This window comes from Cololabis saira, chromosome 1 (genome assembly GCF_033807715.1).
Source record: "Cololabis saira isolate AMF1-May2022 chromosome 1, fColSai1.1, whole genome shotgun sequence".
Classification (NCBI taxonomy): domain Eukaryota; kingdom Metazoa; phylum Chordata; class Actinopteri; order Beloniformes; family Belonidae; genus Cololabis; species Cololabis saira.
Window position 1 is genome coordinate 55,014,994 of NC_084587.1, and position 25,271 is coordinate 55,040,264.

Consider the following 25,271-nt stretch of genomic DNA (forward strand, 5'->3'; position numbering starts at 1 on the left):
GTCGGCTTGAGTTTCACGTGTGATTTACTTGAATGTAAATATGACGTGTGTGAGCTTGTTGTTGCTCATGTGGTCAGCTCACAGTGCAGACTCGGTCTGTGACGCCGGACATGTTGACCTCCTTCCACACCAGGGTGTCGGCGTCGCGCTTGTCGATGTAGTAGGCGTTGACCTTGGAGCCGCCGCAGTGCTTGGGGGTCCTCCAGGCCACGGTGATGGAGGAGCCGTCAGAGTTCAGCATGGTGATGCCGTACGGAGAACTGGGGGTGGCTGGGAGTTCCACATTTAACTCAACGTTACATTTGAACTTTAAAAGAATTTGAACACTTTATACATCTTTATTCAGAGTTTGAAATATCTAAGGGCCAGTCCCAATCCCCCCCTAGTCCTACTTTTCAGTCCTACCCCTAAATTTTGCGCGTTCCAGTGATGGTAGTGGTGTCCCAATTCCTCTTTGCATGTAGGAGTAGTGGACATAACGAGGCCTAGTGTGTCTGAATCTAGCCCTTCATAGCGAGGGATTTCAGATGCTGACTCACCGACGGAGGGCCAGAGAAAATTTCCCAGAATGCTTTATGTCATCAGACTGAATTGCAGACTGAATCAAACAAAAAAACATGGCGGACATTTCTCATTTTAAGTGAATAAAATCAATATTTTGAGTTAGTTTCTGCATAAAAATGCGTTTTGATTACATTTCTAGCGAGAAATATATATTTTACTTTCATAATATTCACTCAGTCAATGTATATAATCACTCGCTTGCTCGTTGTTGGGTTGTATCTTCAGATCTCGCCAGAATAAAGGCTGATTTATGGTTCCGCGTTACACCAACGCAAATTTCTTAACAGGCGTTATTTGGATAAACTGAGCCCAGGTTGGGGATCTTAACGGTTACTTTTACGCCTGAAAAAATATTAAAACTTAATAAAGTGTCATATTAACAGCACTACAGCGGAAATTAACAGCTTCTAGCTCTGGGGTTCCTGATATGGTGTTACGTATGTGCAAACGTAACTACGCAGTGGCTTACGTACCCGAACGTAAACCACGCAGTGACGTAGCAAGTGGTGTCCCAATCCCTAGGGAACATTGCAAGGACCCTACGCCAGTGGCTTCATTTTGAGGGCTAGTGGTAGTGAGTGAGGGCTAGTGGTAGAAAGTAGGGGGTGTATTGGGATTGGCCCTAAATGACCGCTGGAACCAACAACTCCTGACAGCAACCGGAAAAGGTGCCTTTCATGCATGGTGAACTGAACAGTTACCAGAATAAAACATTGATAATTCAGATTCAGCTGAATGTGGGTGTGTTTGTGAAAGAGAATGGTGCAAAGTGATTTAAACACATATTGCAAAACTGAGGTGTGAAAAGAGGGAGCAGTGGGTGAGTAGAAGTTGGGAGGAAATCAACATATTTTTTAATACATACCATACTCTACCCCTTTGCCTGGACAAAACGATCAACTGAGAATTACTGGGAAGGCTTTGTTCAATGACACTAACAATCTTATGAACTATCTTAGTCTTTCTTTTTAGATTGTCAATGTTGCTTAAATGAAGGAATGATGTGGTCATAAACAAGGGGGTTTCTCTCACCGAGGGCCGGCTCCACGGAGAGGGGAGACGACTCCTGGGACTCCTCACTGAGGCCGAAGGCGTTGACCGCTTGGACGCGGAAGGTGTAGGTCTCCCCCGGGATCAGGCCATGGACCACAAACCTGGAACATCCATCCAGCTTTTACTCAAGAGATTAACAACTATTCATCCAAATTGGGGGTCAGCAAACCCGCGGCTCTGGAGCCGCATGCGGCTCTTTAGCGCCGCCCTAGTGGCCTTTTTAATCTCGACATTTCGATTTTTTTCTCGACATTTCGACTTTTTTCTTGAAATTCTGACTATTTCCTTAACATTTCGACTTTTTTCTCGAAATTTTGACTTTTTTCTCGACATTTCGACTTTTTCCTCAACATTTCGATTTTTTTCTCGACATTTCGCCTTTCGCCATTTGCCTTCATTCTAATACAAGACTTTTCATTTTTTGCGGCTCCAGACATATTTCTTTTTTGTGTTTTTGGTCCAATATGGCTCTTTCATCATTTTGGGTTGCCGATCCCTGATCTAGATGAACTTGAAAAGTTCTTTTTTTTTTTTTATTAGTGGAAAAAATATAGTCAAACAAAAATAAAACGCCTCTCTGTGTCTTTGCTCTTGCATAAGATATCCATGTGGAAATTAGTCTTCAACAATAAATTACATTGTGCAGGAAAAACAATGTTATCAAGGCAGGTACAGAGGTTTTATTCAGTAAAACTAACTAGAAATCTTTCACGTGTGTCTTCAGAAAGTGTGACGTGCATGAATGTCTACACCAGAGCAGATTATAAACCGCCCTCAAGACTGATGTTTCTCTCAGCCTGATTTATTTATGTTGAACAAGGAAACTGTCATGACTGAGCAGCAGCGGTAACACGGTTGACACCAACCGAACAGCTGATGGAGACGGATGTCTCCACGCAGCATGTTATTAAACTGGGGCTTAGGCAACATTGTTTTAAAAAATAAAAAAACAATGACATGGAGGGGAAACAGTGAAGCTTCTTCATTTAAACATACTGTACAGCAGCTTCCTACATCTGCAGCAGGAAAGCCATTATCTGAGCAATGTGCACGGAAGGTTATTTTTAGCAGAGTTTGCAGCGTGTTTGCATCCCCAGTTACCGCGGAGGCCAGGCTGATGCGTGTCAGCACTGGTGTAATGCAGGTTTCTGTTTAGAAGCTGTTTTAAAGAGTGAGATATCTTATGCTCCACTGCAGCAGCTCTGACCCTCGCTGTCACGTCAGGGTCCGTCTTTATCTCTTCTAGGTCGGAATCCGTGCTCTACCTGTTGTGTCTGAAGGGTTTGTGGTTGCAGGGGAACCAGTCCTTGGATCCAGCAACGCGGCCATCGATGTAATATCCCAGGAGATTCTTCTGATGCGCGGGAGTTTCCCACTGCACGAACACGGACGACTTGGTGTTCCTGGTGGCGACGACCTGACCGGGAGCAGACGGCACGCCTGTTAACAGAGAGACAACCATCAAATACTGATTTAGAGGATTATTAATAGCTTAGATAGTCATTTTAATTAAAATGACTATCTAAGCTATTAATGATATTAGCACTTTCAACCATTCATCATTTTAGAGTGAATAACAAAATCATACAGTGAAAAAATGTCAATACTTATCTTGTATAAAACCTAGTCAAAGTGCTGTTTGTGAAACAATTTTGAACTCACTGTTAACCATTTAGAGCAAATGGTCAGGCCTTAATGATCTTTTATATTACTGAAATACATAAAATATACCGTCTTACGACTGAAAAGAATATGCATTAATCTCTTGTGGATAAAGATATGATATTTCATGCTCTCAGTCCAACATTAGCGAGTATTAAACATCCGGCCATCTAAGCCATCTGTTCTGCTAATCACTTTCTCAGGGGAGATTCAACAAATGTGGGGTTTTCCCGTGAAACAACCATCATGAAAATAAGCCGTTTGCTACGACTTACAGAAGGTCTGGTCCTCCACACACTGCTCCATACACCACAAAACAGAAACAAAAGAACATAAAACATAATACATGCAATCCTGAACAGGTTTCTGCAGGGCGTTTTCCAGTGAGCTGTGATGATGCGTGCACATGTGCACGGTGAACATGCTCCGACACACGGTGGCTTTAGATAAAGGATTTGGTTTTACAATATGTTCCCAAATGTAGCTTTTCCCCCCCCAAAAAAAGATCAGAAACTTTGGGTGAAACGTGATGTCAGAGATATTTCTATGGGGGTTCATTTTTGGTACTTTAGTGCAAGAGCTCTGAAGAATTAGTCAAATTCAAACGTGACTTCAAGTGTGTCATATATAATGACTATTTTATCACTGTGTAATCATGTGCTCTTCAACCATCATTCATCTGTGAACTGGGAAACAGTGACAAAGTGTTTCCTGTAGTGATGGTTGTACGTACCGACCCACAGCTCAGTACCTGCAACATACGGTCATTCACTTTTAAGAAAACATGTTAGCATCATGTGTTTGTGTGACATACATTTACATAATTACATTTAAAGCACAACCTTAAGGACTAGTAATAACATTTCAGTGGCCTTTCCTTCTTGACAATATCATCAGATTTAATGATACTCTCAAATATTTGATCTAAATCTTAAGAATGTCTCAATTACTTCTAACCTGATTTAAATGTGCAAAGCAAATTTACATTTTTTTGTGGATTTTTAGGCAAAATTTCCTCCTCTCCATGAATGAAACAAAGAAAACAGCGACACAGAAGGAGGCATGAAACGATGGCCCACATGCAGATGAAGTATGAAGACCCTCATCTATGTTGGCTTTTTAAAACATATTCAGTTAAATGTATATAAGATGTGGAAAGATTTTGAAGTTTACCATATATTGCACATTTATACATTGTGATTTTACTAAATATAAGTGAACAGCAAAATAAACAGAAATATTTGCTCTCTCTTTCTTTCAAAGATGTAAAAAGAACCACATGAGCGAACGCTCTTACCATCTCGGTCAAGCTTTTGGATGGGCTCAGAGGGCGCCGAGGCCTCGCTGGAGCCGTACATGTTGACCGAATACACTCGGAACTGGTACTTTTGCCCATCTTGCAAATCAAATACTGGATAACGAGGGGAGTGCGGTTTGACTGCTGCGATGATCTGCTGCCATGCTCCAGTGCCTGCTATGCACTGTGGGAGAGTCGGGGAGGGAAACGTCAACGCACAGCCAGCTATGACAACCCGAATAACCACACAGTCTCTATCTCTACCTGACTGGACATCTACTGGAAGTCTCAAAAAGATCAAAATGTAAGAGGTTAAATTGTGGTGAGGACAATTCTTTACAGATCTACGCTCTTAATTTGTTGCAACTCAAAACAAGTAACTTTATATTTATAAACGTCACAGCGCTTCACTTCTGCATGTAATTACGGAAGACTATTAGGGCCAGGCAGGAGAAAAATAAAAATAATATTTTAGAGAGGAAGATTTTTTTTTCATTATGCAAAAGTCGGAATGTCGAGAAAAAAGTCGAAATGTCGAGATTAATGTTGAAATACAATTTCGAGAAAAAAGTCGAAATGTTGGGAAAAAAGTAAAAATTTTATGACGATATTGATTTGAAACACATATCGCACATATGCAGTTGCATAACTTCAGAAACTTAAAGGAGCATGAGGCAGGATTGAGGCAGGATTTATGAAAAAAATGTTTATACGTTTTAAGTTTTCTAGTAATAATGTCAGATGAAGCGTTCCAAACCAAAAAGAATGAGCCCTCTAATGTATCTCTCCGTTGCCTTGAACAGGCTGTGTGCTGCAAAATGTGCTGCAATTCGGAGGCCGAATTTCCCGCGCTGTCCTGCGGATGTGACGTCACATGACGCTGCATGCAGGTTCTCCCCGTTCTCCCGTGCCGGCTTCACTGTTGGCTGCAGTACCCCCGACGGCCATCGTGGTGAAGGGTGGCGCTAGAGAGTCTCATTTCTTAAAAGGAGCCTCATGCTCCTTTAACGTTCCACTCCAAGGATGTAAGTTAGTTAGTTAGTTCCGGCTGCTGCTGCAGAGCTGTCAGTCGCTTTATACTGTATTTGATTGGCCAGAGGAGACATTTGGACTTTATTCACGAAATTGTATTTCAACTTTATTCTCGAAATTTCAACTTTATTCACAAAATTTCAACTTTATTCTTGAAATTGTATTTCAACATTATTCTCGACATTTCGACTTTTTTCTCGACATTTCGACTTTTTTCTCAAAGTGCGCAATAAAAAATAAATCTTCCCCTCTCAAATATTTTTTCTCCTGCATGGCCCTAATACTCTTCCGTATGTAATTCTGTGATGCAACAGAGAAGGAAATAGTTTGAGGTGAACATGTTCATCCTCCCTACGGTGCAGGTTACAGTGGCCGCCCTGATGCATGGCGAGGGTGAAAGGTGAAAGGTCACGCACCTTCTCGATGGCGAACCACATCGGCGCGCGGCCACGAGGGCGCGGGGGCGTCCAGCTCAGCACCACATAGGATTTGAAAATCTCAGATGCATGCACATCTGTGGGCTCGCCGGGGACGGTTACGTAGCCTGGATTGGGATTGAACGGTTTTCAGGTATGAAGTACACAGCTGTTGCGTTGCAGAAGTCCCACATTACGGCTGTTAGTCTTTCTGGGTTGAAACTGCTTCAGAATTTACTTTTGATTCATGAAAACACTGATTTTCAATCATTTCTTTATTTTAAAAAAATATGATTTATAAAAACAGCCTAATCTATTTCAAGATTGCCTCTGTTTCTAATTCCTTTTAAAACAGGCAAACATTCAGCTGTAGACAATAAGATCTGGGCAGATTTACTGACAGATTATACTTATCTTTGTTCAAAGTTGTCATAAAATTAGGGTCAACAGAAAACTACACTTATCCCTGTGAAGATGTGAGGCCACAATGAACCATGAAATGTGGGACTTCCACCACGTATCCAGAACTGTAGTGTTATGTTTGATGATGATTTAGTGATTTTTTATTTTAGGTTATTGGTCTGTACTACAGTAGAAAACAAAGAATATAATGGATTAATTAAAAAAAACTGTTTTAGTCCATTAAAGTGTGAACGTAGGAGGTGGAGTTAAATAAAAAAAAAGCACCGCAAAGGTTACAATGGGATGAAATGACAAAGTATTGCAGTTTGGACGGTGTGGTTAAAGGTTTAGGTCAAAGTAAACGTTATTATGCACTTTTCAAAGAGTTGAGACAATATCTGGACATGCTTTAGTAAAAGGACTACAAAAGCATGTCTATTGTTCTTTACAGCCGCGTTCTAGCTGCTGGTGTTACAACTTCCTACTTTGCAGGTTTCTGCTCTGATCTGGATCTGTGATGACAGAACCCTCCGATCTGAACGGCTTAAGGAGATTAACAGATCTACACCCTAACATGAAAACAGGGTTGTTATGCCAGAGGTTTTAAGCCGATACTTCCATCAGACACACAATTTATATACTTTAATGCTCTCAAGCGCAGAAAAAACAATTCACTGACATAATAGGTCAAATTTAAAGTAGGGATATGTATTATTTGTCATTTAAAGATATTTGTTCAGTCATAATGCGTGCAGCTTTACTATATTTTTTTGTTGAATACCCCCCCCGCCCCCCCAAAAAAACTGTTTTTGTCTTGATCATAAAGGGTAAAAGAGTAACTCTCTTTAGGATGCTTTTACAGGATAGTAATGAACCATGAATGTGTTTTTTTCCTTTTCTATTAGCTTTGGTTTACCACAAATAATCCATGTATTATTCCCTCTGACATGTCCAGCCGTGCTGGCCCGGTGTAACACATTAATGTTCCTCCTGTTAAGGGAAGCTGCAGATAAAAGCAGCAGACAGTGACTGGTGGACACGGACAGAACTGAGACTGACGAGGAGGAAGACGACTCAGACTTCAGCTGCATCTGCCTGGACAACCTGCAGTAAAGTACTACTGAATACCAACAACAACAAAAACAATTAAAGCTGCAAGCAGCGATGAACGGGCCCTCGTGGCCACCGTCCCCCATAAGCATATCAGACATGACACCACCCACGACTCTCTATGTCAAACCATTCAAAAGTTATAGCAGAAAATAGAGACAACCAATCTGAAGAAGGGGCGGGGCTAATTCAGGCCAATGAAGGTCAAGGACTCCATACCGAGTCCGATGACACCACCCACAACTCGTGACTATGTCAAACCATTCAAAAGTTATGGCAGAGAAAATTATTCTAGGGGGCGCTGTTGAGCCGTTAGGCCAAGCCCATTAATGCAAACCATGAAATATCCAATTTTTCACCAGGCCTGGCTTGCGTGCAAAATTTGGTGACTTTTGGGGCACGTTTAGGGGGAAAAAAGGCCCTCCTTTCGTCAGAAGAAAGATGTTAGGATTGGTTAGCTGAGGACCCAAGCGCAGGAGAGCAGAGTAGGAGGCAGGAGTTCTCAACAAAAAGGGGTTTATTCACAAAAAACAAGAACTAAAAGCGCTGCAGAGCAGGATCAACAAAAAACCAGGATCAGGAAAAACTACAAGGAGACATGGAGGAAGAACCAGTACGGACCGACAGGGAACCAAGGAATGACAAGACCAGATATACACAGGGGATAACGAGACACGACGAGACACAGGTGCAGACAATCAGGGCAGATGGGACACAGGCGGGACAGAACTGAAACTCAAACTGGGAGGAAGTGTCAAACCCTGACAAAAGAAAGAAAGAATAACGACGACGAAGAATAAAAAATTCCTACAGATACAATAGGGCCTCTGCACTGTAAGTGCTCGGGCCCTAATAATCAGCACGAATGTGTCTGTAAACACCTCTTGGAGAGTCCCTGAGCCCACATGACACAAGCACTCACAGGGACGATAAACGTGAAGAAAGAAGTGAAACAAGCACTCTTTCTGTCCCTGAACATCACCTTCTACAACAACATACAAGCGGATATAGTGCCCTGGCTCACAAATACTTCTTCATTTAGTATATAAAATATGTTAGGTTGTTTCACCATAATGATGCTAATTAAGCGTGGGAAGAAGGGCGTGGGTTAAGATTTATGAGGTTTCATGGTTTTTAGAAAGCCAAACTGAACCCAGATGGGTGGGTGATCCTACTGTACCTTCCAGCTCGTCTTCCTTGATCACTATGTCATGCCTTCCTTCAATTTTAACCACTGTTTCAGGGGAGGATGAGAACAGACTCATCAGACCGTGTTGGGTTCCTGTCCTGTCGTTTTCATTTACCTTCCTCAGTACCTTGCAGCCTCTCGTTCTCCACGGCGTCCAGGGCAGTGACCTTGTCCGACTTGCGGGAGGCCCTGCTGATGCCGGCGCTGTTCACGGCTCTCACCCTGAAGTGGTAGGAGTGGCCGAGGCTGAGGCCGTGCACCGGGTATTTACACACCTTCACCGGGGCGTCGTTGCACTGGACCCAGGTGTCGTGGCCGGATTCACACCTGCAGGTCAGAGCAGAAGGCTCGTCAGCGTGCACGTTCCTTCTAAAAAGAGAAGTGAATGGTTTTCAACGTGTAGAGGAAGAATTCCTGTGTGATTATGGCTCGGGGGGGGAATGTTAAGATGGAACGGAATCAAACCTGTAGCTTCGATTTTTATTGGAAACACAGTGAAAAGTCCACGACCGTGAGTTCACACAGTTTACTGCGATACTGGAGCCACAAAGTAAATGGTTATGACTTACCAGACTAACAGAACAAGCTGTCAAAGTCAGACGTACATTCTTCTTCTTAATTATCCACTTAACACATACTTTTCAAATGTATCTATAATTTCTTCTGCTGCTGGCTGCTATGTTTGTTATTTTTTAGTGCATTTGCTCTGTATTCGCTTTATATTCCCTCACATGACCATTATCTGAGCCATCATTATCTGTGCAATATTCCCCCACATGTGTAGCTATATGTTATTATCTGTAGATAAGATCTCAGGTCTGGATTTCAGTATTCAAAATGCACCTTAACCTTTTTTTTAAAAATATTTTTACATTATTTATATTTCTTATATTCTTATATTTCTTATTGTTTGCACTGTCTTGCACTGGAGAGGTGATGCTGCTTTTAATCTCACTGTACCCATGTATATTGACAATAAAGTATTCTATTCTATTCTAAAATACTACATTATTACATGAAATAACTACATAGTGAATCTTTCTTCCGGATTTTATGTTGGATTCATTTTCCCGCTTGTTTTATTTTAATTATTTGCTTGTGATTTTTTAATAAAAACGATAATTGTAGGTAGTGTTTTGTCTTGGAATGGAAGGCGATGTTGCTGCGCTGTATTCCTGGCGGTGATATAACTGGGCTCTATTTAAAGCAGCCTGAAGAGTGTCGGGGTGCTGACTAACCGATCCACGAAGTATCCGGTGATTGGCGCCTCATTGACTGTATTAGGAGGTTTCCAGGCAACCAGGACATAATCCGAGTTGATGTCATACGCCTTGACGCTCATTGGAGCTCCAGGAGCTCCGGCTACGGAGGGAGCAGCGTCTGAGGAGAGAAGAAAGCAGGACGCGGCGGTCAGGGGGGAAAGAATGGTGAGCAGGTGGTGACAGACAGTCCTGACCATCCCTCAAGACGTCGGCATGAGGGGTTGGAAAATCTTACACATGGCAGCGTTTGAAAACAGAAAGAGTGAATATAACTTCCTGGCAAACACCTCTCCACTAAATCTGATCTCACAGGGTCACAGTAATGACGTAGATTTGGCTCAAGTCAAAGAGACTATTTACTGTCAATAATCAGTTTTTCTGCATTAATAAAAACAAGTCAGTACCTTCATTCGGGAGTTAATGCTGGCGTGCTACGTAATGCAGAGCAATTTATGAATTTATGAGTTTATTAGGATCCCCATTAGCTGATGCAGTACATCATACTCTTCCTGGGGTCCACGCATAACAAACACACATAACAATATATATTTACAAGTACAGAAACAATATGATCCATACTGATATTCCCTTCTTAAGTGCACTTAACAGTCAAATAAAACAACCTTAACAGTAATAGTAATAATGCAAGATAACCTCAATAACAAAATGAGATTAAAAAGAAATAAGAGCTTTCAATTTTATTTTATTCCTTTTGGGGTAATATTGTCTATTGCAGTTTTTTGTTGTTTTTTTTACCTTTATAATATATTAGTGTAATATGTTACTATTTTATATATGTATATATATTTGTGTTTTGGGTGTTTTGTGTTTTGGGGGGTTATAAAAAAGAAAAAAGATATTTGTATTGTACTCTATTGTGAGCAATGATGTACAGGATTTCTTTTTGAATAAACAAATCTTTAAAAAAAAAGAAAAAAAAAAGAAATAAGAGCCGTGTCTGACCTGAGACGAACAGGTAGGCGCTGTGCTCGGCCGTGCCGTCCTTGGTGAAGATACGGAGCGTGTACAGACCCTCGTCGTCCTTGGCCAGGTGAGGCAGACTCAGAACGGCTGCTCCGCCGCCCACCGACATCTCTGCCAGCTTACTTGGTTTCAGTAAATGATCTTTCATAAGACATAAAGAACATAAAGGGAGGTTTACCAGTGTAAAAAGTTAATACAGGTTAGCTAAAGCTGGTAACTGAGAGGGCTGAATGACTAAAGAAAAAACTCTATTCATCTTTAATCAAAGCACTTTACACACTTTTACTCCACTGATGAGTGAAGGTAAGAATGAAACTACGCCTCACCATCTCTGTACCACTGGGCGAGCGGTGGGACGTTAGGGAGGTCAGGGACGACCACCATGGTGCAAACCAGCTTGATGGACGTGCCCTCCACTCCAAAACTGACGGGGAACTGGTCGAGCAGCGTGACCTCCAGCTTACTGTGATGGATCTCAGTCAGATGGGGCACTGCAGAGCAGAGAAGCAAGTGTAACATCAGGATGACGATGATGAAGTAGATACATCACAGGAGATATTAATCCACCAGCACAATCTGCTACAGCTCAGGACCAAATGTAGTCCTCATTGCCCGTTACGACATTTTATTGTAGCACTGGTCAATCTTGAAATATAATGTGCTGAGTTTGTTCAGATTTTCATTTGTTGAGCTTATCTACAGTAAATTTCACTGTGTTATTGTGTAAAGCCAACTGATTCCATATGTTTTGACTGGATGTGTCCAGGAACCCCATCCCTCGTCTGTGTTCCCTCCATGAGTTTATGTTACCTAGGCCGAGATGGGAGGACTCTCCAGTGCCTCCAGGTCCTGTGAGGAAAAGAAAGTCTTATTTACAAAGAAACCTTTGTCAAATAATGCAAATAATGGCTTGAATAGAGCAAGTCTTACTCTTCACAACAACTTTAGCCTTGCTGGTGGCCGTGCCATGCTGGTTGGTTGCCACGGCGCTGTACTCTGCTGTGTCACTCACTACACACCTGCAAGAGAGACGACAAGGACACGGGGTCAAAAATCACAGGAGGTGTTTGATGACTTCAAGGGTTGTATTTGAGAGTAAAAGACCAGTTGTTATCAAAACTCTACAGGTTAGTGTCTAAACTGGACGATTCAGTCTCTCTCCCGATCTCTAAGTGGGAGGCGGATCTCTCTCTTAATACCGACCAGTTTTCTTGGTCACAAATATGCTTAAATACGTTTACTATGACTAAAAACCCAAACCTACAACTTATACAGCACAAAGTTCTTCATAGAATACATTATACTGGACAAAGGATGTTCCAGATGGGCTTTGTCACCTCTAATATCTGTTCACAGTGCACAGAGAACACCCCAGATAATTATATGCATGCTTTATGGTTCTGTACACCGGTACAGAGGTTCTGGAAGGAGATTTGTGAGGATTTATCCACATGGATCAACCACAGAATCCCAGTGTGCCCCACGGTATGTATATTAGGTCACCTGGGAGACACTCAAATAGATCCTAATTGGACACACCGGGTTCTCACTGCCTTATGCATCGCAAAGAAAACCATTCTAGTAAATTGGAAACAAAAATCCAGTTTATGTATCAACCATTTTAGGAATCTTTTATCAGATCATATTAGTAGTGAGATAATGTCTGCCTCCACTGAACAACATTTGGCTGAATTGCACTCTCTGTGGTCCCCGTTTATTGGCTTCGTTACCTAGTGGGGGCGGGGGGGGTGGTGATCTCGTAGCCCTTGGGGTTGGGGGTCGGCTTGGGGGGTCTGGGGCGCGGGCCTCTGGTGGCCCCTGGGGGGCGGTGGGGGGGGCCGCGGGGCCCTGTCCCTGGCCGGTGGGGGCCTTGGGGGCCTGTGGGGGGGGTTACCTCATGGCGGTGGGGGGGGGGGTGGCTGGGGAGGGCTCGGGCGGGGGGCTGTGGCTAGGGCGTCTCCGGGCCTCCCGGGGGGGGCTGGGCCGTGGACGTGGGGGTCCCACCCGGAGGGCCCGGCCCTGCCTGGGTGGGGGGTGGCTGTCTGCGCTGGGGGGGCATTGCTGCCTTGGTCCTCCGTCGCTGGGCGGGGGCCAAGTGCCCCTGCGGATGTGGGGACTCCGTGACCCTTGGGGTGTCCGCCGGGGTGGCCTCGGGGGGGGGTGGGGCCGGGTCCGGGGAGCGGGCCTCCCCTGACCGGGGGGTGCACGGGCGGGCGCGACGGCGGGGTGGCACCATTCCCAGGTATCTTTGTCTTATGTTGTCAGTATGAATGGGAGGATGTTGGACCGTTTCCCCCTCCGTCTGGGGGCTCCGGCGGCGCCGGGGGCGCCCTTGGAGGTACGGTGGGGCCCTGGCCCGGCTCGGAGGGCCGGCCCCCGTCTACTGGACGGCCGGTGGGGGGACGCGGGTGTCTTACCAGGGCCGGCTTTGCTGGTCCTGCTTCCTGGCTTCGGCCTCCGCTCCCCCTCTTTCCCCCCCTACACGATTCATACGTACATAGGCGAAGGGCGGAGGGTCCGGGTCGTGGGGGGCACTGTCCCGCGGGGCCCGGCACGCCTCACGGTTTTAACAGCAAAATAGACATGCACATTCAACACTTAATAAATACATTTGACAAGGACACGTAGTTCGGGAGGGGGGGGGGGTCGGTGTCAATCGATACTTGGCCCTCCCCCCTCCCTGTTTTTATGGCATTAATCACACGCACTCAACACCAGGGGCGGGAGGGGGTCCCACATCACCCGCGTTCCCTCACTGGCCTGGGACAGGTGGGTCGGGTTACCCGGGCCTGGCGGGGCCTGCCGTGCAGCCTGGGGTGCCTTCTGGCGGTGCTGGACCCCCCCGGGGAGGGGGAAACGGTGCGTGATTGTATGTCTGTGTCGGTGAGAATGCGGTATGGAAGGGTCCTGCCATGGAGGATTTGAGCCTCCATTGGCAGGACATCAAAACTTAATTATTTATGAATATTATATTATACAAAGATGGTTATTATTATTATTATTATTATTATTATTATTATTATTATTATTATTATTATTATTATTATTATTATTATTATTAGTATTAGTATTATTATTATGTATAGTATATTATATTATTATTATTATAGGTATCTGATAGGTGAATGGATGAATGAATGGGATGCCTGGGTCTGGGGCCCTCCGTTGTCGGGCCTGCACGGGTGTCGCCTTGTTGGGGGGTTCCCTCTCTCCGGGCCAGTCTCCGGTCCCCCCCGCTGCCTCTGCGGCGGGGCGCCCCTCTGGTCTTGGAGGGCCACTTTCGTGGGGGACGGGTGCGCCTGCCCGCGTCGGCGGCCGGGGCGGCTCTGTCTCTCCGGGCAGGCTGGCCCCCTGCCGGGTGGGGGTCGTTGGCCTGAAGGGTGAGGGCCTCCTGGCCGCGTGTCCGGCCCGGACCGGGTGGCCGGGGATTGCCTGGGTCGCGGTCCGCCGCCGCGGGATCCCTGGCTGCTTCTTCCCGCGCCGTGGGGGCCCCGCCCGCGGGCCCCCTCGGCTGCCGCCGGGGGGGGGGGGGGGGCCTCGCAGGCGGTGGGTTGCCTCCTCCTACTTCTCCCCTCTGTGGGGTTGCCGGTGGCCTGGGTTCCGGGCTCTTCCGTGTCGGCCTCTGGTCTCGCGGGTGGCGGGGTTGCTCCCCCCCCTCCCCCACTATAGATACACTTCAGGTGGAGCTTTGTTTGGTTTATTACACACACACACACACACACACACACACACACACACACACACACACACACACACACACACACACACACACACACACACACACACACACACACACACACACACACACACATATAGTCACTTAGTCACATGCATTTACACACACACACACTCACACACACACACACACACACGCATGATCATATACATACACACACACACACATAGATATACACACTGGCTTGTTCACCTGCATGCTGGCTCTCTAGTTTTTGGGTTTAGGTAGCGGTAGCGATAGCTTAGCTTAGACTGCGATCAGATCTCAAGATTTAGGTCGATTGCTGTTATTGTTTTGGTTGGCTCCGTGCCGGTTTCGTGCTTTGTTTGTGGTTTTTTGTTGCAGATTTCCAGTGCTTGACGTGTGTCTCCGTGTGTTCCTGCTTCCTGGATTGGCAGTGGAGGTCGTCACCCCCCCCCCCCCCAAAAAAAAAAAAAAAAAAAAAACACTGGGTTTGTATGTGTATATTTATGTATGTGTACGCATATGTGTGCGTATATATATGTATATATATTAAATATAGTAATAATGCACACATATACACTTTTGGTTTCTACCGTCATGGTATCAATCAATAATATGTGTGCAGACAAGGTTAAAAAAAAAAGAAAAAAAAAAAAAAGAGAGTAAAAGAACATGTCTACCTGTATTTATATTTAAATAAATAAACTGAAGGACCTTTTCACTGCTGACTTCATGCAGAAACCTGCTCTCACCTCACCGTGTACATTAGTAATAAAACAGGTTCAGGTATGCAAGTGAAATTCATCAAATTAAAATTGTATTAACAAAATATGACCTTTTTTTGATCAAATCACAATAATAATACAGTACAAAAGCACCCTTTTCAACCATGTCTTTACACTTCTGTTCACAGCAGCTGGTTTAACTGAGTAAAGTTTTAAACATAACGCCACCTCTCTTGAAATCAGTATATTAGTTTCAGTTTAGAGGTACTGTACAAGCAGGAGGATGTGAAGTTGTGCAGAGATAAAGATGGGGGAGGCTGGAGAAAGTTTTCATTTCAGTTTTCAGATTCAGGCATTCAACAGAGTGAAAATGTGAATTATGCCAGTTTAAAAGCTATCAGACACCGGAGAACAGTAAAGGCACTCAAGGACTGATATATCTTTTTAATATCATTATTTCCCTGTAAATATCCTCTCTTTGAATTTAGTTTCTATTTTTCTCTTCTCCAGTTTCAAAGATTACATATTTTTTTATTTCTGTGACACTATCTGGATGAATATAATTAGTTGTGATGGTACCAGGAGAAAGACCAACACTCCTTTAGACGTATCAGCTGTAAGATGAAATAACACAATGGAGTTAAGCTTCATCTTTTCTTGCAGAAAGAGCTCAATAATAGTGATTGTAAAGATGGTGTTTGACAATAACAGATCACAAACTCTTTTGAAAATCAAACAGCTGGAGCTGAAAACAGGCACAACGGCCAAGGAGGATTCTGAGGGTGAGAATAGAAGGAAGAAATGTGACCTTCACCCTGAGCAAACTATTTTAAGATGATCCTTTTTCCTCAGCTGTGGGGACATAAAGTCTGGATCCTCCTCTTAATAAAGTAAATTAATTAGTTCTTGTGGTACTATGAAGGAGAAAATCTATGACTTAAGAGTCAACTGCAAACTTGAGCTGTCAGGTGACGAGAAAGAGACAATCTTTAGCAAGGAGACATGGCGTGATTGAGGGAGTGAAGGAGGAAGAGAGACAGAGAGAAAGAGAGATGGCACATGCAGGGGAGGAATTCATGGATCGAATGACGCAAAGGTCAGCATTTTGAAACGAACAGCTGAGACGCCTTGAAGATGACGGAGAGGGGCAGGCAAGGCTGTAACCATCACACCACGATCTGCCGGCTGACAGGCTGGGAATAAAGTTTTATCAGTGTAAGATTCACCCTGAACCTACTCTATACTGATAATCATTCTGCTGTTTCTACGTTCCTTCATTTTATCCAGATTTCAGAGCTGGGATTTTGGTGTTAGTTTGACTCTGTGGCCACTGACAGTACTAACAGTACAGTAAACATATTTGTTTTTATTATCACTTATACAAAACATATTTGTTTTTATAATCATTCATAAAATGATTTTAAAATCAGTAGCAACACCTCAAGGCTTCCAGTAACTCTGACCAAAGCTGTAAAATGAAAGTTGCTGCCTGGCAGTTGTGCACCTCAAACAGCCTCCAGCTGCAGTTCACATCCATCTGCTTCAGGGTGAATATGAAATCTAACCTAATTTTTTCAAAGGAATTTAACAAAAGGTTTAAAAATGATATCCTTCATTAATCAACCTGATTCTGTGTTGTGCAAACTCATTTGTAAGTCTGGTCAGGAAAATCAGGGGAATGTAGGGTTTACCATCAAAGACAGAAATGTTCTTATTATCAGAATCAACACGTTCCTATGTACAGAATACAATCATATAAACTCAGCACAAAAAACGAGGATTTGTGTTTGGTAGATTATTACATAGATTGTTCCTTACTAAGGTGGCACCATTTAAAAGGAAAATAAACTGACTTTCCAATGGTTTAAAGGAGACCTATTATGGCATCTAATACCTATTTTAAACAGGCCTTGAATGTCTTAAAAACAAGCTTTTGATTGTTTTTGCTAAATAAATGAGAAATTCAGCCTCTGAGCCATGTCTTTATCTTCCCAGTCTCTAACCTCATTATCTATGCAGGATTCTGAGTGGGCGGGGCTATGATGAGGCTCTGTGCTGATTGGCTGCCTGAATGACGCGATACACCGCTACGGAAAAATGGCGGAAGCTCCGGCCGGTGGAGTTAGTTGTGGGCGTGGTTTCACGCATCGGAGGCCAACCTATGGAAATCGCTCCATAACATTACATAACGACGGGAGCAGCAGAATCTTATTGGCTCGTAGATCCACATCACACTGGACGGATCATCCGGGCGGCTGTACAGACACTGCAGAATTTGGTTGCTTTCCTCCTTCTCTGAGTTGGCAGGCTGAGGGGAGACCACTTTATATATGTTAAAGCAAGAAAAAACATTTTCTTTTATAATACGTCCCCTTTAAGATTAATTGCAGAGAAGCATTGTCGACAAAGAAATGATCTACCAAACACAACTTTCCTTACTTTTGTGCTAAGTTTAGTTATCTCAAATGGTTAAACATATTTCATTGTCATTGCAGGTGGCATTTCTTCGAGCCATTGTTTTCTTCAACTATCTACGACCAGGGTGTGGGGGGTGGGGGCTGTGCATTGTTGGAGGTTGTATTTCACTGACAGTATTGAGTTTTGTCATGCATGTATGGGGGTTATTTGTAGAATCAACAATGAAACGCACCCAGCAGCCTCTCTGATCTTAAGACCAAGTGCACTGTGGCACTCACAATACTTTCTTAATCTACACTTTCTTACTCATCTTAAAAGTGTAATAGAGAAAGGGTGCGTTTCCAGTGAAACTCTAGAGACTCTTTTCCAAACTTTCCAAACTCCTCAAATCAAATGTAATCATATTAAGAGTTCTAAATGTTACAAACCTGCTAATGATCAAACTGTGGACTCCATACTTGCTCTCAATCTTGTACTTTCCTGGGGCACTCAGGGGGTCGACCGGCACTCCTCCTTTATACCTGCACGTGGTTAAAATCAGACATTTTCTCACACTGCAACATACATAATGGCCTTAAAATGGTAAACATTTGTTATGTAAATGGATAAAAGCTCTGAGTTATGTGTACTTAGCAAGGGACAGATGTTCACAGACGTAACTATGCAGGTCCATGTAGAGTAGTACTGAAGGACTACGTGAATCTGAAGTCATTCAGACAAACGAACAAAAAGGATTCCTATGAAATGAGACTTTTCTCACCACTTGACGATGGGCCTGGGGTGTCCCTCCACAGTGCAGAAAAGCTTGATGGGAGTTTTCTCCCACACAGTGTGGGGTCGCAGGGCCAACAAGAAGTCTGGCATTTTGTGGTGATCATCCAACAATTCCACCCTCTTCGTCATCATATCCCTAACCTGGCCAGTGGGAAGTTTGGGGTGTAAATGGGAACGCATGAGGAAGCCAAAAATGACATACTCATCTACATAGGCTGAGTGAGTTGTGATACAGAGTTGCTTTTTAATCAATAAATACTTTTATCAGCTGAGCCTGGTTTACAAAAAATATCTTTAACCATGGAGACAATAAAAAAAAAAATTCAAGAAATTAGTCAGGAGAGTCGCACATCGACATGGTCCAATTTTACTCTGGGTGTCCTTCCTGACACAACCCTGCAAGACAAATACTTGACATGCATGTTTTTGGACTGTGGGAGGAAGCTGGAGCACCTGGAGGGAACCCACGCAAGCACAGGGAGAACTTGCAAACTCCACACAGAAAGACTGCTAGGCCAGGGAGTCGAACCAGGAACCTTCTTGCTCTGAGGCATTAGTGCTAACCAATTAACCACCATGCTGTCTCATTTTATTTTCAAATATATGCTACATATACATAGAGGACAGATATTGTTGACTTCTTACCTCCTTTTTGATAGCAAGACTTTCCACTTGCGCCTTTGTGGCCATCCTCATCCTGTGGAGCTCCTCCTGAATTACAACCAGTCCTTTCCCAACATTATTGGACACTCTTTGGTACTCCTCAGTTTCCTCCGCAGTCCTAACAAGACATCAATCCGATTAATCAACCAATAAATCCAGATTCACAGCATGAAAAACAAAGAAGCTGGTACCACTCTAGATATGTGATGTTGGTCTGTGGTCTTAGCCCTAAAGAAGACGCACCTCTGCCGGAACAAGGGTATAGTATAGGCTGGTTCCGCCATGGCCTCTGTGGCGTGGCCGTGCACCTGACTCAGCGAATGAGAGCTTGATTTCCTGTTGAGGGAAAAGTCGGTCACTACAAACAGTCAAAGAAAAACTCCGGATTTTTAATGGATTTTAAGCTTTTAGTTTTGCAGAAGCTGTCCTTTGGTTAAAAGGGCTGTAAAGGTCACACAAGGTTTTACGTAATCAAGAATTGTGGTGAGTAAAACTCTCGATGTATAAGCTTAAGATACTTTATATCAAGAAATCAGTTTTACTTCTGATTCTGATTCATTTAGTACTTTGGATCATTTAGTACTACTGTGGATGGAGATGGTAGTTTACGTCTAATATATTTGTAAACAATATTAGGAACAATTGGCCAAAATGAAAAAGAATTTAAATGTTCTTTCATTTCTATGTTTTTGGAAAAAGGATGGACAGATGATAATAATGATGATAATAATGATGATAATAATAATAACGGTAATTAAACTAATAACCTGGTCCAAAACAGGTGCTAACATCAATTAAATCCAACCTCAGGTGAACATCATGACGTACAACACTGCATCATTATCTACCAAAACCAAAAGAAGCTGAAAGCCAAAGCAGTGCGTGGAAAAGATCTCCACAGGATCAACAGCTTGCACCATCACATCTAGCAGCACGAACTTGACCTGCATGACCAGTTTCTGACATCTCTGTAGGAGAATACTGATGCATTTTCTCCCCTTTTTACAAACCGACCATTCATTGAGGTTTGCAGACACTTTTATGAATTCATTTTAAAGTTTCTTCCCTCACAGCCTTAAATTCCCATCACAGAATTTCAATCAGATTGAGGCTTGAACATCTGGCTCATGCCGAACTTCAGCTGTCAGACAGATGGCCTCAACTTTGCCTCTAGAGTACAACAGCAAGATGCCGAGGTCCCATCATTGCATTGACCGGAAGAAGTTGGCTGCTGATCAATTAAATATTAAACACACTTCTCCTGCATTTTGTTTTTGTTGAATAAATAAGATATAATAAGGCATGTTCTGTTGTTAATCTGAAGTTTTACTATTTTAAGACTTAGTAAAGAACAGATGTATTATTTTTGTACCCCAATACATACAACTTTAGCACTGAAAGGAGGAAGACTATTGTGACCACATGACTTTAGCTAGTACTGGTATCACTATCTAAAGCACGGACCTCTGGCATGATAACATGAGAGCTTGTGATAACATAACTTGGCGTGGGATCTCAACTGAAGTGTCAAGATAATGTTCTGCCCTAGTAACATCAACAGGGACAAAAAAACATGCACAGCCTTCATGTTGAATATTAAGTTTAGGGTACTGTATCTTGTTGCAAAATTGTTGCAAAACTTCTGAAAGCGCACCCCAAACAATGCAATGAAAAACAGACATGTTTCTAATCTGCTTGAGCGCTAACACCTGAAGAAACATTGGTAGGAAACATAAACCTGGGGTCTAGCGCTTTTCAGTTAAGAGGACTTAACCCTAACCCTAAGCCAACCCCTTTGGTGAGCCCATGTTAAATTGCACCAAAATTTGAATTGCAAAGAATCCTACAACAGTTTTTTCCTCCTCATAAGTGTGGTCTGCATTGTCAGCTGGAAGTTGGACTAATTTCCTGGGGGGTTGGACTCCACCAAGGCTGCCCTTTGTCACCAATTCTGTTCATTCATGTCATGGATGGAATTTTGAGGAGCAGCCGAGGAGCAGATGGGGTTTGGTTTGGTGGCTTCAGAATTGGCTCTCTGCTTTTTGCAGATGATATGGTTCTGTTGGCTTCATCAGGCCAAGACCTTCAACTGGAGCAGTTTGCAGCTAAATGTGAAGCGGCTGTGATGGGATTCAGCGCCTTTACATCCAAGACCATGGTCCTCAGTTAGAAATGGGTGGAGTGCCCTCTCTGTGTTTGGAATCAATAAAATATTTCGGGGTGTTGTTTGTGAGTGAGGGACGAATGGAGTGGGAGATTGATAGGCAGATCAGTGTGGGATCCACAGTGATGTGGACTCTGCAACAGTCTGTTGTGGTGAAGCTGAGTCAAAAGGCCAAAAGGGGAAGCTCTCAATTTACTAGTTGGTCTACGTTCCCACACTCATTAATGATCGTGAGCTAGGCGTAGTGACCTAAAGAATGAGATTCCAGGTACAAGTGGCAGAAATGAGCAACTTCCGGTGTCTGGGCTCTCCCTGAGAGATAGGGTGAGAAGCTCGGTCATCCAGGAGGGTCTGAGAGTACAGCGGCTGCTCCTCCACATCGAGAGGAGCCAGATGAGGTGGCTCGGGCATCTGGTGAGGATGCCTCCCTGATGCCTCCTGGATGCCTCCCTGGTGCAGTCCCCCGGGCATGTCCCACTGGGAGGGGACCCTTGGGAAGACCCAGGACATACTGGAGAGACTGGAGAGACTGTGTCTCTCAGTTAGCCTGGGAACAACTTGGGATCCTCCCAGATGAGGTGGACGAAGTGGCTGGGGAGAGGGAAGCCTGGGCTTCCCTGCTTAGACTACTGCCCCCGCAACCCGACCTCGGATAAGCGGATGAAGATGGATGGATGGGTGGATGTGTATCGAAACTTGAGACTTCAAAGTTTGTTGAAAAAACAAACAAGTTTAGATTTTTGGGTTCACTTTAAGTAATAAAGTCCTACATGGATTGTGATCACAGTCTTAGGTAACACAATGATGCAACAATTTCTCTACTAAATTGTCCTTTGAATATTTATGCCTACAGACTTGAACATAAAGTAGAACATTCTTGTGATTTACAGCTCTCAATGCAATATACTTCATGGAGGACTGTTTTCTTCAGTGAATAGGATACAGTGTTCAAGTGCACTTACATCTAGCCTCATAGATACATTTGAATCTAAACATCTCAACCAACACAGCTGCGGTGGCAATTAGCACTTGTTTGCAAGGAAGTGATTTGTTGCAGAAAATAAGGCTCAGCACAGCTCAGGAGACATATGGACAGGTAGCTGGGAAGCAGACACATGGATAGCAGGAACAAGGACGCCGACTGTCAGATCTGCTCCTCATCAAGCGGCTCTGTGTGAACATTTTGCTCTACCTGGCAAAGCAGCAGGAGCTGTGCTTCTCCAAGCAGCAGGTACATTTAAGCCTCATACCTCTCCGTATGCTGCTGCTTGACAACATGTTTGTGATGATAGGCAAAATCAGTTTTGACTTGGGTCACATGCTTCTTCTTATGGCAAGGTATCATGGAAGCCATGACTGGAACACTTGAAGGAGACCTGGCCGAGAGCACCAGGGGGAAGGGAAGACCACACATGTATTAACCGGTCACAAATGTCAATACAAGGATTTTCTTCACATTCACTGTTGCTGCCCCCATTACACAGAGTTAACAGGTCATAAAAGTATCAAGTGGCTCTGGAACGATGCCTCAGCACAGCCTCCTGTACAACATTTCAAAAATGCCTTTGACAGAATTCATTGTTGCAAAACTTCAAACATGACAATAATCCATATATTATCTCATGGGAAATCTTATCCAGCACTCAGGAGATAGTCGGTTTTCAACTCTTGCTATAGCTCACCACTTCCTGTGTTTCTGCATAAAACTTTGTAGAAGTCCCTCGTAAAAATCTTGCCTCTGATTTCATGATTAGAAAAATCCAGACGGTGGCTTTTACAAGCAGGACACAGTCCTCACAGTGGTTTATAAAACTCAGCATGCAGGAAGCCAGTATACTCAAATTGCAGACACTATTCAAAAATGAAAAACAGCATCATGTAAACCACGTTTTTTTGCCTAATTATACTTCAAACTTGTAAAAAAGAAAAAAAAAAAACAATTTCAATGCACTATCAGAATTGATCTGGGTCATTTTAAAGAATACAAATTATGAAGAGGGTCAGCAACCTTATAATACCCCGGTATGCAGGGACGTTTGCTCAGTGAAGATTACACATTTCCTCTGTCCCATGACAAGACAATCTCTCTTCATATTCTCACTTTACAATTTTTTAATTATTCCTGCAATTACGTTAACCCAGTGAGCAAAAAATAATGAAGTGACTTACCCCAAGAGATTAAAACAGCGCAAAGCGGTGGCAGACCAGCCTGATGCCGCTTGGGAAGCACTTGCTGATGGCAACAAAAATATTACCCTCTCACCGGAGGAATGCTGCTCCCCTTCCACCCCATGTATGGACGCACTTAAGACTATATATAGCATTTACCCCCAAATTTCCTTCTCATTCTGCACTTTGGAGATGAGGAGTATGCATCAGTACCTGCAAATGTTATTAATTATCTGGAGGTATGTCTCATCCTCTGTTTTGATCGTATTTTAAGACTTTCGACCCAAAACAAGGATGAGAAAATGGATAAAAGAAAAACAGCAGCTGCAACAGGGACTTAAAATAAGACATCTGTTAGACAAAAGAGACAATAACTGCCTTCTCATATATTTTAGCATGTGTAGAAGGATTAGTGGAAGGCATCTCACTTTTACATATCAAACATATGAGTTTATATTACAGCTACAAACATGTTTTGTGATCATTTTCTGGCAGATCCTGACACTCAGAAGGTGGTGAGACCTTTTTAGGTTTCTGGAGACAGCATGTCCTCCTTGCCTCAACACTTTAAGGCAGCAGTGGAGTTATTTTTACCCGCCGGTCCTCCGTTACAGTGAAACCCCCACACTTCTTACTGTACAAGAGCTCTGCAGCTATTTCTGTCAATAAGTAGCATCACTGATGATGCATGAAGAAAGAACAGCCAAGTACAGACGTCACCCCTCAAAAACAGCAGTAACGGAAGTATTATGGGGGTAACGGCAGTGTTATGGTAGTAATGGAAGTATTATGGGGGTAACGGCAGTGTTATGGTAGTAATGGTAGTATTATGGGGGTAACGGCAGTGTTATGGTAGTAATGGAAGTATTATGGGGGTAATGGCAGTGTTATGGTAGTAATGGTAGTATTATGGGGGTAACGGCAGTGTTATGGTAGTAATGGAAGTATTATGGGGGTAATGGCAGTGTTATGGTAGTAATGGTAGTATTATGGGGGTAACGGCAGTGTTATGGTAGTAATGGAAGTATTATGGGGGTAATGGCAGTATTATGGTGGTAACGGCAGTGTTATGGTAGTAATGGTAGTATTATGGGGGTAACGGCAGTGTTATGGTAGTAATGGTGGTACAGTATTATGGAGGTAACGCCAGTGTTATGGTAGTAATGGTAGTATTATGGAGGTAACGCCAGTGTTATGGTAGTAATGGTAGTATTATGGAGGTAACGCCAGTGTTAAGGTAGTAATTCAATTCAATTCAATTCAATTCAATTCAATTTTATTTATATAGCATCTAATACAACAAAGTTGTCTCTAGACGCTTTCCAGAGACCCATACCCAGAACATGACCCCCAAGCAGATATTACATAATCAATGGCAGGTAAAAACTCCCCTAGTGGGAGAAAAACCTTAAGCCAAACAGTGGCAAGGAAAAACTCCCCTTTAGGAGGGAAGACACCTTGAGCAGGACCAGGCTCATAAGGGGGGACCCTCCTGCCGAGGACCAGACTGGGGGTCAGGGACGGCAACAGCACAGCAGGCAGGTGGAAGCAGCATCGGGGACCCGGGGTGGGGACCGCAGGCCAGCATGCAGCTCCTGAAGCTCCGGCCCAATCATCAAGTCCCAGGTTGGGGTGCAGGGTCGGGGAAAGGTTGAAAAGGGGCAGGGAGAGGAGTCTTGACAAACAA

General features: G+C 43.6%; 1 protein-coding gene across 5 annotated transcripts in view; it reads right to left on the minus strand.

The window, feature by feature from the left end:
• The window catches only part of myom2a (myomesin 2a), a 42,020-nt gene extending 18,360 nt beyond the window's left edge, over nucleotides 1-23,660 (minus strand). Inside the window, exons 1-20 of one of the 5 annotated variants that reach the window (XM_061727558.1) lie at nucleotides 23,585-23,660; nucleotides 22,666-22,791; nucleotides 19,495-19,587; nucleotides 19,234-19,369; nucleotides 18,575-18,729; nucleotides 18,243-18,335; nucleotides 11,902-11,990; nucleotides 11,782-11,820; nucleotides 11,298-11,462; nucleotides 10,951-11,112; nucleotides 9,964-10,105; nucleotides 8,853-9,052; nucleotides 8,717-8,770; nucleotides 6,025-6,152; nucleotides 4,577-4,760; nucleotides 4,013-4,030; nucleotides 2,883-3,057; nucleotides 1,597-1,718; nucleotides 1,430-1,447; nucleotides 83-270 (exon numbers count right to left, since the gene is read on the minus strand). In XM_061727558.1, coding sequence (XP_061583542.1) covers nucleotides 83-270; nucleotides 1,430-1,447; nucleotides 1,597-1,718; nucleotides 2,883-3,057; nucleotides 4,013-4,030; nucleotides 4,577-4,760; nucleotides 6,025-6,152; nucleotides 8,717-8,770; nucleotides 8,853-9,052; nucleotides 9,964-10,105; nucleotides 10,951-11,112; nucleotides 11,298-11,462; nucleotides 11,782-11,820; nucleotides 11,902-11,990; nucleotides 18,243-18,335; nucleotides 18,575-18,729; nucleotides 19,234-19,369; nucleotides 19,495-19,587; nucleotides 22,666-22,769 — 2,265 coding nt within the window. In that variant the 5' untranslated portion in view covers nucleotides 22,770-22,791; nucleotides 23,585-23,660. Of the gene's footprint in view, nucleotides 1-82; nucleotides 271-1,429; nucleotides 1,448-1,596; nucleotides 1,719-2,882; nucleotides 3,058-4,012; nucleotides 4,031-4,576; nucleotides 4,761-6,024; nucleotides 6,153-8,716; nucleotides 8,771-8,840; nucleotides 9,053-9,963; nucleotides 10,106-10,950; nucleotides 11,113-11,297; nucleotides 11,463-11,781; nucleotides 11,821-11,901; nucleotides 11,991-18,242; nucleotides 18,336-18,574; nucleotides 18,730-19,233; nucleotides 19,370-19,494; nucleotides 19,588-22,665; nucleotides 22,792-23,584 lie in introns of all 5 variants that reach the window. The other 4 variants (XM_061727585.1, XM_061727576.1, XM_061727567.1 and 1 more) reach the window with 4 other exon arrangements.
• Between the last annotated feature and the right edge of the window lie 1,611 nt (nucleotides 23,661-25,271).